General features: G+C 35.0%; 2 protein-coding genes across 5 annotated transcripts in view; one reads left to right on the top strand and one right to left on the bottom strand.

Moving 5' to 3' along the window:
• The window catches only part of ANO3 (anoctamin 3), a 137,739-nt gene extending 128,340 nt beyond the window's left edge, over positions 1–9,399 (bottom strand). The window contains exon 1 of the mRNA XM_019948278.3: positions 9,241–9,399. Coding sequence (XP_019803837.3) covers positions 9,241–9,393 — 153 coding nt within the window. The 5' untranslated portion in view covers positions 9,394–9,399. The remainder of the gene's footprint in view (positions 1–9,240) is intronic.
• MUC15 (mucin 15, cell surface associated) overlaps positions 1–13,857 on the top strand; it is a 114,718-nt gene that overhangs the window by 59,543 nt on the left and 41,318 nt on the right. The window lies entirely within an intron of this gene.

Raw genomic sequence — 13,857 nt, 5'->3', positions numbered from 1 at the left:
GTGCAATTTCCAAAGGACTTTCCTACTTCAAATATATTTGTTTTAAATTAAAGATAAAGAATGATAAAAAAAATTAACAATGACAGAAGTCATATTAGGTGTTAAATATCTAAAGGCCTTTGAATTCAGACTAAGTTTACACACTTTAGCTATGCTTGAGGAAATAATGTATATAACTTTTGCTCACATTCTTGCCCCCAATAGTCTATTCGTAGCACAATGGCCAGAGTTATTCTTTAAAACGTGACTCAAATCATATAACTTCTCAGAACCCCATTTCAATTAGAGTGAAAGCCAAAGTTTTTCCAATGACCTACTCAGCCTTTTATAATTTCACCTTCAATATCTTGTGAACCCACTCTCCTACTAATCTCCCTCTCATTCATTCTACTTCCATCATTTGGTCACTTACTATGACTTTCCTGCCCTCACCCCATCATTCTTAACCTTGCTCTATTTTTTCCCATAGTACTTATTATCTTCTAATGAATGAGTCTATTTATGTAAATGCCATGAGAGAAGGGATTTTCACTTTGTTCATTTATGTCTACTGAGCACCTAGTTCTATGCCAGGCACATAGTAGTCACTAAGCATTTGTTGAGTGGATGAATGAATGAATGAGTTAACTTACTTTGAGTACACATTCTATGTAACGTGTACCTAAGCAAGAGATGATGAAGACAAGAAAGCAAATAAACCAGAATTATTCTGGAAGAGGTCCTACGTCAGGATTCAAATTAGCATCATGAATAGCTGGCTTATCACTGATTATTAATTCATTCCTGTCAACCCTTAAGATATGAAAAAATCTATTACACTCAAATAAAGGAGATACTTTAGAAGGATGTTACTTCATTAATTCTACCATTGATGAATGAAACGTCAAGCTGAGTGCACATACAGCTAGAACATTTCTAATTTTGTATGTCTTAACTTAAAAAAAATATATATATTTTTCCAAGCAACGTAAATTGTCTTCTCTTATAATTTCCTCAACTTAATTTCTCTTTTGTTGTACCTCTACTTAAAAACCAAAAAAACAAAAAACAAAAGTAGTTTTATTTTCTTGCAGCTACTGAGCAGGAGGTTGGCGAAGGGCTGGTGTTGGCAGGGAGAAAAATCACTTTCACCCTTGGAATCAGAAGCTCTCAATCTGGCACTATTCTGTTTAGCTCTGATGCAGGCAGGCTTTTCCAAGGGAACAAAGCACCCACCGCCTTCACACATCACATTATTATTTAATTATTCCATCCAAAATTCCCAAGAGGTAGAAAATTCATTCTTGAGAGAAAAGGAAATTTTAAAATGTGTTTTTACACAGTCGCTTTACAAGTTGGTGGCAGAGAGCTGAAAAAAGAAAAAAAAGAATATGGTAGCTCACGTATTAAGTCTAAGATAAAGACAAAATGTTGATATAATCTGGAAATACACTTGGATAACAAAGCACCTATCCTGACAGTTACAGATCATCTACCTATTCATTTATACAGTCTTCAAATATGGATCATTATCTCTGATGATGTGATTATCTAGAAACTGTCCACATCAACATACAATTTAATGAAGATTTGAGATGCACTCTGTATCAGGCTCAGTGCTTAACTGGGGAATATAAATTTTAAAAATGGGAACTTGTTCCCTAGGGAATACTCCCATTTTTTCAGCTAACAAATCCAATACTTGCTGACATTTTCACAATTTCATTTTCCCTTTCCACCTGCCACAAGCCCTAAATATTTTCAATTTAATAGTTATTAAAATTAAGTTGCAAACAAAGCCCACAGCCTATAATAGTAGAAACTTTAAGAAGAAATAAATGTTTATGATAATGCAAAACGCTGGATTTGATAGTTCAGATAGTTACAAGTATTTAGATACCAGTTAGTCATCAATTAACATAAGGTTTAAACTAAAAATATATCTAGTTTCTATCTTGTAATCATGGAGTTAAGTATCTTTCTATGTCTGTTTGCTTAAAAGGGCGATACATGATATTGATTTTTTTTAATAGTGTCAGAATACTAAGAAGTCCTCTAAGATCCTCATGCCCTACTGTCCTTGTCTTGTACAATCTCCAGGATCTGTGAATATTATGGCATATTCACTCCCATGATTAAGTTCTATTATAAGGCACATTTGCTTTTAAAAAAGAGATATTGTCTTCCACTGCAGATAAGTCCCTAAAAAGGACTGGGCTTTTCCTGGCAAGAGAGATTCAAAAGAGCAGAGGGACACAAGGGAGAGTCTCCCTTGCGAAAAACGGTGGGGGGCATGTGGCAAGAAATGAGAATGGCCTCTAGGAGCTGAGAGAGGTACCTGGCTGATAGCTAGCAAGGAGATGGGCAACTCAGTCCTACAACCACAAGGAACTGAATCCTATCACAACCACATAAGCTTGAAAGAGTATCCTGAGTTCCAGGTATGAATGCAAGCCCATCCAACACAATGATTTAAGTCTTGTGAGAAACAGAGCAGAGAGCTCAGACATGCCATGCCCAAACTTCTGATCTGCAGAACTGTGTGCTAACAAGTGGGTTTTATTTTAAGCTGATGAATGTGTGGTGATTTGTTAAGCAGAAATAGAAAGTCAATATAAACAGTGTCGAACAATCTTGTGGAAATTTTAAGACAATACTTTTTCATGATATAATGTTAGCATGCTTATTTTATTTTATTTTATTTATTTATTTATTTTTGTCTGCATTGTGCCTTTGTTGCTGCGCACAGGCTTTCTCTAGTTGTGGTGAGCAGGGGCTACTCTTTGTTGCAGTGCACAGGCTTCTCATTGTGGTGGCCTCTCGTTGCAGAGCATGGGCTCTAGGCATGCAGGCTTCAGTAGTTGTGGCACGTGGGCTCAGTAGTTGTGGCTTGTGGGCTGTAGAGTACAGGCTCAGTAGTTGTGGCACATGGGCTTAGTTGCTCCACGGTATGCAGGATCTTTCCGGACCAGGGCTCAAACCCGTGTCCCCTGAATTGGCAGGCAGAGGCTTAACCACTGTGCCACCAGGGAAGCCCCAGCACGCTTATTATATAAACATGTTTTGTTCACTTAAACTGTGTTTGTCATAGCAGGTTGATTTTACACGTTAACATTGTGATAATTAATTTAGTCCTAATTAACTCAACCATTTAAAAAATCAATGTCATTACTCTTAGAATTAGGAACATAAGTAAAAATATCTTTGGCAACTAAAACAACTGTAGAAAGTTAACTTTAATATACAATTTAGAAATCTTAATTTTCCTTGATATTACACTTGGTATTCTAACTCTCTACTGGATCTCCCCCTTCATCCTTCCCCAAAAGCCTTTTAATTTTTTATCTCATCTGTCTTCTGTTTCCTTGATCTTTCTCTTCCGTATCTTCCCTTTCCTTCTCTTCCCTTCTCTTCCTGCCTCTCTCCATTCACCCTTCTTTCCTAGATCTTCCCCATCATCATTTAAACATCTCATATAAGAAAAAATGAAAACAGGAAGAAAGAAGTGAAACCTCATGAGACCTCATTTCCCTCTCTGGCTCTTGCTCTTCATCCTCCCATTCACAGATGAGCAAGTTGGTTGATGATATTTGCTGCAGCCTCTATTTTTCCATTATCTAGTCACTCTTCAATTCATGACAGTCTAGCTTCCAAGTCCATCTCCTCAGAGAAATTATTCTCACTGATTTCACCAAAGATCACATTCTCCAACTAATTGGGCCTCTTTCTTGTCTTACTTGACTTCTTAGCGTATTTTACCCTGAAAACCAATCTTCCCTGCGACTCCTCATCGCTTCTTCTTCCACCTACATCCAACTCCTTTAACTGTCTATTTTCCTTTCCTACTTTTTACAGGCTCACTCCTAGGCTCTTTTTTTTTTTTCCATTCTCTCCAGTGATTTCGTACTAATACACAGCTTATATTACCATCTATATTATAAAGGCTAAAGCATTTACCTTCAGTTTAGACTCCTAATTTGGGCTCTAGACACAAATTTCAAACATTTTTACTTCTACTTCTCACTGGTACCTCAATTACAAGCTTAGGATCTTCAGTCCCAAAATCCCATTCCACTTTCTCCCCAAATTAGCTCTCTTCTGATGGCCAGCAATTTTATACTGGCTATTCCTTCTGCAAATAGTTTTCTGTTCCCTTATCTTCCACATGATGGACTCCTTTTCATTCAGATAACTTTCTTTCACATCACACATGCTAACATAGCTACTTAGTCACACTCTCTATATAATACTATTCTGTTTTAATTACTGGTAATATTCCTTACTATTTAATTTTCTTGTATATTTATGGTTTCTTTCCTCCCATGAGAACGTGGCCCATTTTTATCTTGGTTTCTATATGTCCCCAGAATGAAGCATATAATAGGTACTTCATTAATGTTCCTTGAATGATTAAAGAAATTGCTCAAGTCACAAGTCCAAGTTATCCTTGAAATCTTTTCTATTTCTACCATATCCAAACCACCACCAAATATCTATATTTTAACTTAAATATCTATCAGATCTATTCATTTCTCTCCATTTCTAATGCCACCCATGATCTCTGTGCATATCCAGTCTTGCTTTTAAATCTATACTCTTTTCAGCAATCTAAAGTTTCATTTTTGAAAACAAATATGGTCATGATATTGCTGGCTTAAATTTTTCAGCAGCTTCCCATTTTTTCTAAGAAAATCATCAAAAGTCTTAAACTACAAAATGGAATTACTTAACCCTAACCATTCTTTCCAAACTCATTTAGTACATTTTATTTCTGGTATTAAAAATACCAGTGTTCTTCCTCCCACCACCATACTGATATTCAGTTGATCCACGCTATGGTGGAGTCTGGCATCAAGGTTTTAAAAGATCCCCAGGGGTTTCTAATGTGCAGCCAGTATTGAAAACCAGATTTCAATACTGGTTTCATAGATGAAAACATCTATCCCTTTTATCCACCTACTTTAACTATTTCATTTTCCAAATCTCAGTTCAAAGTTTATTTCTTTGATTTTACTTCTCCCTTTCCTTCTTGTCTTCCCTCATCCTCAAGATTAGATTACTGACCTCCTCATAAGCCATTCTAGCACCATTTGCTTCTCTTTTAGGTCACTTAACATGATTTGAATTTATAAAGGGTATTTTAAGGAAGGATTTTAGACTTTATACTAATAAGTGGAGATTGAAAATCACCTTGGATTAGAATAGCTTTATTTTGCAAAGCCACCTAAATATCCTCTTAGATATGCAAGTACTAGTCAAGTGGAAAGAGTAATAACAAGACTTTTTAAAAAAAATTTGCAGCACTCTCCTTTGCTTGGGTTGGCAGAGTTCCTTAGAGATTTTTGGATCAAATTTCATATGGCTTTTAGGGCCTTTCTGGAGGGAAGATATACCAATTCCTCAACTCTGATACAAAACTAATATCATCTATTCTGCAGAATTGGGGTAGCCTTAACCCTTCCCATTGTCAGAAAAATAAGTCATTTATCTCTATGAGGAGATAAATAGAAGGAAAGGGGAAGTAGAGCCTGGTAACCTGTATGAACACGATGGCTACAGTTTGTGGGGATGGTCATTCCAATGAAATGTGCAGCTGAGGTTGAATACTCTTTCTGGCCAGCTGTCCTGGTACTTTATTGAACTGTGGGGACCAAATCCTAATCATGTGAATGTGAACTTAAAAGAGCTGTAATTATGGAACCTAGAATGAAAAGCCATTTGTCCAGGAACAAAGGTACACATGTGTACTCTTTTTCTAGAAAAAATAGAAAAAAATGGGACATGATGCTTTTTTAAAGAAAAATGGGAATCTTTTGGCAGTAACTGAAGAGTGGGAGCTCAAGAATGAATGGATTTCCCTTAAAAGCAAAATAAAACCCCTTTTGGATGAATAACATCCAGTATTATTCTTGGGAAAACTTGGAGGAGTGAGGGAGAGGAACACACACAAGAGAATCTGGACTTTCCACCAAGAAAACTAGGTGGAGACTGTGAGCCAAGTTATATCTCTTTTACAAGTAAACCATTTTCATGACTGACTCCTCCACAGACTGTATGTTCAGTGAAGGCAGGAGTGTGGTCTGCTTAACTCACCTGATCTCCAACACCTTCATGGAATCTGTCAAAATTACTTGCTGAATTAAGAAATAATTATAAATACATGAGCAAAATAACTACCAGCATTATAATAGCAAGCAGGTATAAACTGCTCTGGGAACCGATGACAATCAGTCACTTGATTGATTCTGTTTGTATGGAGATTCTGAGAAATCACAAGGAAATTAAATTAATAAAAACCTATCACAAGACTTGAGTTTGTAAGATTTTTCAATAAATACTTCCTAATTGAATTAATCGCTAGTGATATGGATATTCTGGGTTAAAATTCCCAGAGGAAACACAACTAAAGGAGTCAGTCGACACTGAGATCAGAATTCCACTTGCCCAATTCTGTAACACTAGGCAGTGTGTGAATAAATCCTTACCTCATAAAGAGGTAAGGCAGTGTATGGTTGTTATTTTATACATAGTAAAAGAGTTTTAATAAATATAAATGGATTAGTTTTGCTAGGGCCACCTTGAGTTATAGTTCAGTACTTCCTATGGATGTTCCTCAGATAACTAATCACAAGACATGTCCTGTGGGAACAAAAAAGTAGGGGTGGTTTCCAATAACATATAAAAATATGGGTGACCACTTTATTCCATTGATAAAGCTTATTAGCAAATTATCCAGATATTTAAGCAAATAAATCATCAAAGCTTTTGACCTTGTCAATCCACTTATTGATAAAGTAGCTAAATCCAACCAGTAGTAATTTAGGGGTCCCTCAAATCCTTAATTTAATTTTTTTCTATCAGTAAGAGAACAGTTGGCTAAATCACCAAACTGTAATACTATGCACCTGAGTAAAAAATATGAGTTGGCTCTAAATACACTGCAATTTAAGATATCCATAATACATTGTTAAACAACAGAATTGAATAGCAGAATAGTAAGTATATCATGACTAATTTTATGTAAAAAATTTATATGTGTTTGTATATACATAGAAAATATATTGAGGGACACAACAGTATAATTCAAGATATTATTAGCAAGGCTACCAAAGGAGAAAAGGGTATGATTTGAGAGATGGTAGATGTGCCCTTTGACTTTTTATTTTGTACATTGTTATACTTCTGATTTTTTACACTTTTTTTCTTTCTGTAATATGATAAATACATTTTTTTAAAAAAACCCTAGAATGTTTAAAACAGCACGAGTGGTTATTTTTGGATAATAAGAGTGAGGGTTATGTGTTATTTCCTTTCTATTTTTCATTTTTTGCCTAGTGAGCATTGTTACTTTTATTGTTTCACTTGAAAAAAATAGCTTTCCTTAAAGAACACTAAAAAAAACATTTGAAGAAAGGAAAGTTATGAGGGATAAAGAAGGGCTTTACATAATGATAAGAGGGTCATGTGTGGGTTAATGTGGTATATGGGAAATCTCTGTACCTTCCTCTCAATTTTACTATGATCCTTAAACTGCTCTAAAAAATAAAGTCTTTTATAAAAGCATATAAGGAACAGGATTAAGAAGAAATAGTTCAAAGTGAAGATGAAACAAACAGATGGAAAGATATACCATACTCTTGGATTGGAAGAATCAATATTGTCAAAATGACTATACTACCCAAGGCAATCTACAGATTCAATGCAATCCCTATCAAATTACCAATGGCATTTTTCACAGAATAGAACAAAATCTTAAAATTTGTGTGGAGATACAAAAGACCCCGAATAGACAAAGCAATCTTGAGAAAGAAAAATGGAGCTGGAGGAATCAGGTTCCTTGATGTAAGACTATACTACAAAGCTAGAATCATCAAAACAGTAAGATACTGGCACAAAAACAGAAATATAGATCAACAGAACAGAATAGAAAGCCCAGAAATAAACCCATGCACCTATGGTCAATTAATCTATGACAAAGGGGGCAAGACTGTAAAATGGACGAAAGACAGTATCTCCAATAAATAGTGCTGGGAAAACTGGACAGCTACACGTAAAATATGAAATTAGAAAATTCTTTAACACTGTACACAAAAATAAACTCAAAGTGGATTAAAAACCTAAATGTAAGTCTGGACACTATAAAACTCTTAGAAGAAAACAGGCAGAACACCCTTTGACATAAACTGCAGCAACATCTTTTTTTGATCTGTTTCTTAGAGTAATGGAAATAAAAACAAAAATAAACAAATGGGACCTAAGTAAACTCAAAAGCTTTTGCAGAGCAAAGGAACCCATAAATAAAACGAAAAGACAACCCACAGAATGGGAGAAAATATTTGCAAACAATGTTACTGACAAGGGATTAGTTTCCAAAATTTACAAACAGCTTGTGCAGCTCAATATCCAAAAAAAGAACAACCCAAGCAAAAAAATCGGCAGAAGACCTAAATAGACAATTCTACAGAGAAGATACGCAGATGGTCAAGAGGCATATGAAAAGATGCTCATCATTGCTAAGTATTAGAGGAACACAAATCAAAACTACGAGATATCACCTCACACCAGTCAGAATGGCCATCATCAAAAAATCTACAAATAATATAAATGTTGGATAGGGTGTGGTGAAACGGGAACCCTCCAACACTGTTGGTGGGAATGCAAATTCGTACAGCCAGTATGGAGAAGAGTATGGAGGTTCCTTAAAACAATAAAAATAGAGTTACCATATGATCCAGCAATCCCACTCCTGGGCATATATCCAGAGAAAAACATGGTTCAAAGGATACATGCACAAAAGAATAGACACATGTATATGTTTAACTGAATCACTTAATCACTTTGCTGTACACCTGAAACTATCAATAACATTGTTAATCCACTGTATTCCAATGCAAAATAAAAATTTAAAAACAAAAAATATTAAAACCTAGACATTAACAGTTTGGCAAACTCTTTTCTTTCAACATTTTGTCTTTCTTTTCATAGAGTTTTGTACTTTATAAAGAATCATTCCTTCTTTAATTTTTAAAATTGTAAAAATAGTTATGCCCTTTGAAAAATATTTAAATTTATGGAAACATGTAGAGTAAAAAAGGAATATATTTTAAAATAGTACTATACATATGCATTTCTTTTACATTTGGGAGATAATTGCTATACATTTTAAAAAGCCACGTGTTATACACTTTTATACTAAAACATAAACGATCATATCTCTTCCAGCATATTATACCACATAGCTAATACTGTTAAAGCACATACCTCCTTTTCTAACATCAAGCCTTCTGCTCTGAGGTTCTTTTCAAATGTGTTTCTTTTGTCATACTGTATATTTGACTTTCTATAAACCAGGATGTAATCAATCCGCTTTTTGCCATCTTTGAATAGAAGTCCACTGGATGCTATGTAATTCATGTCATTCTGCAAATAAAGCAAGGGTTGTTAATAGTGTGGGTTAGATAAGCACACACATTTTGCTTTCAGTCACTTCCATTTGAATAATGGCAATCCAATATAAAAATGTGTTTTTTACATTCCAATTGTGAGATAAGAAAAGATCATTTTAAAAGTTTGCAATCTACAGTAGGAGACAAGCTAGCAAGTGACGTTTTAGGATTTGAAATTAGGCAGTCTGACACCAGAACATGGATTCTCTGATGTTAGCATCAAAATGTGTATGTTTTATTCAATAAGACCCTGCAAAAATAATTGCCAACATACACTGAATATTTGCTCAAAATCAGGCCCAGACATAAATGTTTTACATATTTTAATATTCAAACTTTCATTTTGAAGATAAAGACAACAAGGTTTAAACAACATAAGCATTGAGAACCGAAATTAACATAATGTCCTACATGAAATAATACTCAGATAAGACATTATTTTCCTAAACCTATGTTCAACACCACCAAACCAAACAATTCCTGGGCTGCTTGTTCCAAGAAATACTTGCTCCCAGAATACAAGACTGTGATCCAACTAAAACAGCCTACTTATTAAGACTAATTGCATGCTTATTAAGACTTCTTTAAGGTCCTCCCCTTGCTCTGTCCACCTACCCCAGCTGTTTTTCCCATACTCCGACCAATTTTCAACCAACTTCCTCCCTTGCAAGATTTACCTTAAAATCCTCCAGTCCAGGTCCTAGAACCCTCTGAAAACTCTTCCCTAACTTCATCTTTTTAAAACACTACTAAGACTACCCAGGTGGTATCCTTACTTGCTGTAACTTTAATAAAATTAGTTTTTATGATCAACTGATTTTCATGATGGTCTTTTTTGGGGGCTGGCACTTTGCCAGGAAACGGTTCCGCATTACTTGAATTCAAGTTTGACTCCTAGTCCATGCTCTTAACTATTATATACATTATCCTTCTTTCTCCACATTTTCCATCAAACTATTTAAATATCTGTACCAACTCTCTATTCCATTTTTCCCCATACAGGCATTCTTGAGATTCAAAAATGTCTTAACATTTGGAGAGCTATCTGATAATTTCAGACAAAGGCATCTCCAACTTCTTTGGAGGAGCCTACTTGGGACATACATGCAGCTCGAGGTAAAAAAGTGAGGACCAGAGTAACCTGGTGGCCAAGGAGTCATCCAGGTGAAGCAATAAAAAAGATATCTGAGTGACTGTCATCCTATAGGGACAGGTTAGGCTGCTCAGGAGCTGTCTTTTTAGAAAGAATAGGTTCATGTGTGTGAATCTGGGGGTATTAGAGACTCCCACGTTCAAGGACAAGAAGGTTTGCATAGCCTTTTCTTCAATGAATGAAAAGATTTTGAGATTCCCAGGATTATTTTATTGGTTACTATAAAGTGACTAAACTCCAGCAGAGTCATCAAGGCCTTGCGGTTGCATAATAATGATGATAATAATAGCTATCACTAACTGATCACTTACTATGGTGCCAGGCAGTGTGCCAAGTGCTTTATTCTCATAATTCTTTAAGGTAGATATTGATATGAGTACCAGAAGCCAAAGAGGTTAAGTGACATCCCAGATGTCATGGAAACTGCAATAGTGAAACTAGAACTCTCACCTATTTGATGGTGGTCTTGACAACTATATTGCAAAAGACAAGGAAGTATATATACGTGCACATTACTAGGTCTGGGGTTTGAGCAGTAATAGAAGGCTAACTGGCCAAAAGGCCATTTACAGGTCCTATAGGATGGAGACACTGGGGATTTATGGCCAGAGAAGACACAATTAACTTCAGACTTTAGAGTGCTTTTGCCTCCACCACTCCAGAGGTTTCTTTGGCCAGCGTCACCAAAGACATACTCATTGATGTATCCCATTAATCAATTTTCTATCCTCTTCTTTACCTTTCAGTAGTTGAATCACTCACTCCACCTTGAAATACATTTTTTTCTTTTGCACTCCCAAGACATCTCATTTATTTGGATTTTTTCCTACTTAAATGGTTCCTTATTCTCAGCTTTTGTTTCTTTCTTCCTCTGATTTGTTAAAGGACCAGTCATTGATTCTCTTGCCTTCTTTATCTGCATTCCCTTCCTTGTGATTACATTCAGTCTCATGGTTTTAAATAAGAATCTATATGCTGACTACATAATTAATATTCATAGGCTTGTGTATCCAACTGCCTTCCTGATTTCTTCACTTGGATGTCTAATGGACATCTCAGAGTTGACTGTCCAAAATGGAATTCCTTATTTTATCCAAGCAGATATTTCCCCAAACCCTCTTTATTCTGATTGGTTGCAAATCTAACCTTTAAATTGCTCAGATCAAAAATCTCGAGTAATCTTTATTTCCTCTCTTTTCACCCATCTAATATTCAGATCATCAGAAAATTCTTCAAAATATATATAGAATCTGACCACTTTCTAACACCTTCATTACTACTCTTTTCTAAGGTATATCATATATTGACTACATTATTATAATAGTCTGACTCATCTCCTAGCTTCTATCTTTGCTCCTCTAAAGTCTATTCTCAACATGACAGTTAAGACACTTGAGTGATCCTCCGCATTTTAAACGACATTATATAACTCCTCTCTTCAAGACCCTACAGCTGCTTTCCACGATATTCCATTCTTGATCCTACTTTTCCTAATCTATTTACCTTAGCAACTGTTAAATTCCAACATGTTATATAACACTAAATAATTTACTTATTAATTATCCTTTGTTTACTGTCTACCTTATTCTATTGGAATATAAATTTTACAAAGGTGATAAATTTTTACTGTTTTGTTCACAGAGTATTTCAAACATCTAACCCAGGGCCAGACACATAGTAAGCATTAATAGTATTTATGGGAAGAAGGAGGGAAGGAAAGAAGTGAAAGGAAAGAAGGGAATAATCTATAGTTATGTGTATCCAGGTAAGAATAACCTCAAAAATTTAAGGCCATTAAAATATCATGTGGTCATTTCTCATCCTCTCCCCTCCAACATTAACACAAATCAAATTATAATCAAATAAGACGAATGATCACAAAATTGTAGCAGAACTGCAATAGCCATGGCTTTCCCTTTGTGTTATACCATGACGCACTGCCTCCAGGCATCTCCATGGTAATGTAAACAAAGATTGAGCTAAAATAAGATTATATAAAATTTTTCCTCTGCATTTTCTTTTTCTTAAAGTGTACCACTCTCTTAATACCAGTCCACTATTAAGTATCACCTGAATCTTAAATTAATAATAAAATATTTAATCCCAGGTGAAGGTAAAATCCTTCAATGAGAAGACCCAGAAATCACATGACTGGTTGGTAGGAAAACTATGAGAAGATAAGATAGTTTTAAAATATTTTATGTGCTTTCCCTATTTTAAGAGTAGCATGGACTGAAAGTAGAATCCTGACAGGTATTGTTATCTGTTACTTAATCTGTTAGATTAAGCAAAATAAATGTTAAACTCGCCCGGAGAAGCAACTGCCTAACTATTTAAAAACCAAAAACCAAAAAACCTACATCTTTTTATGATAAGTGACCTTCGGTATTATTCACAGGTTTTGTCTCTGTCTGTGTAAACATGTTCACAAATTCTATTAGCTAGCATTCTAATTTACTATCTAATTATTTTATCATTCTAAATTATGAATAATGAGTTTTACCAGTTTATCAGGAAAAAAGAAAAGTAGTTTTCAAAATGGTAATAAAGAAGCATGGAAAGATTTGGAAATCTCTTCTGAATTACGTATAAAGAACATAATATAGGTTCTACATAATTTTAAGGTTAAGAATATTACATTTTATTTTAATACCTATTTGGCAACCATTAACCAAGATGTTGATTAACCCACGTTCAAATCTGTTGCCTAAAAGCAGAATTGATGGGAAATTTATTATCTAGACAACAAAAGAACCACCTCTTTTTTTGATATAATAACGGTTGTTCAAACATGAAATCAAGACTCATCTGGAACAGTGAAAGGTTTTCCAGTTACAATGTGGAATGCATTCCATTTTATACCAGGTTTTTCATGTTTATTCTTCCCAGAAGACAGAATAAAACTAGCTTTTCTCAGAGAAACTGGGATGCAGATCATCCATCAGGTACCTAATCTTTCAACAGCTTCGAAAACCACTTAATTATTTAAGGCATTGTAAACCATGAAGCGCAGAGACTTTCAGAAAAGCTTGTCTTCCTAAAGAGTATCTTGAGAATACCCAAGTTAAGGTTCAGGTTTGCAAAGATTTTAGACCATTTGCAAAACTTCAATAGAAGTCTGCCTATTTGCATGAGAATGCCTTTTAGGGTATTCTTCAAATAAAATTACGGCAGTAACTGCTTGTTTGTGAGATCCATACATTTTCTAGCATTTATTCTTCTCAATCTAACAAGAACACCTAATGAACACCTAATGTGTGCGAGGTGCTGTGCTAAACT

The sequence above is a fragment of the Tursiops truncatus genome, chromosome 8 (genome assembly GCF_011762595.2).
Source record: "Tursiops truncatus isolate mTurTru1 chromosome 8, mTurTru1.mat.Y, whole genome shotgun sequence".
In the NCBI taxonomy this organism is placed as follows: domain Eukaryota; kingdom Metazoa; phylum Chordata; class Mammalia; order Artiodactyla; family Delphinidae; genus Tursiops; species Tursiops truncatus.
Note: the sequence above shows the minus strand (reverse complement) of the source record. Positions and strands in the feature narration are given on the sequence as shown.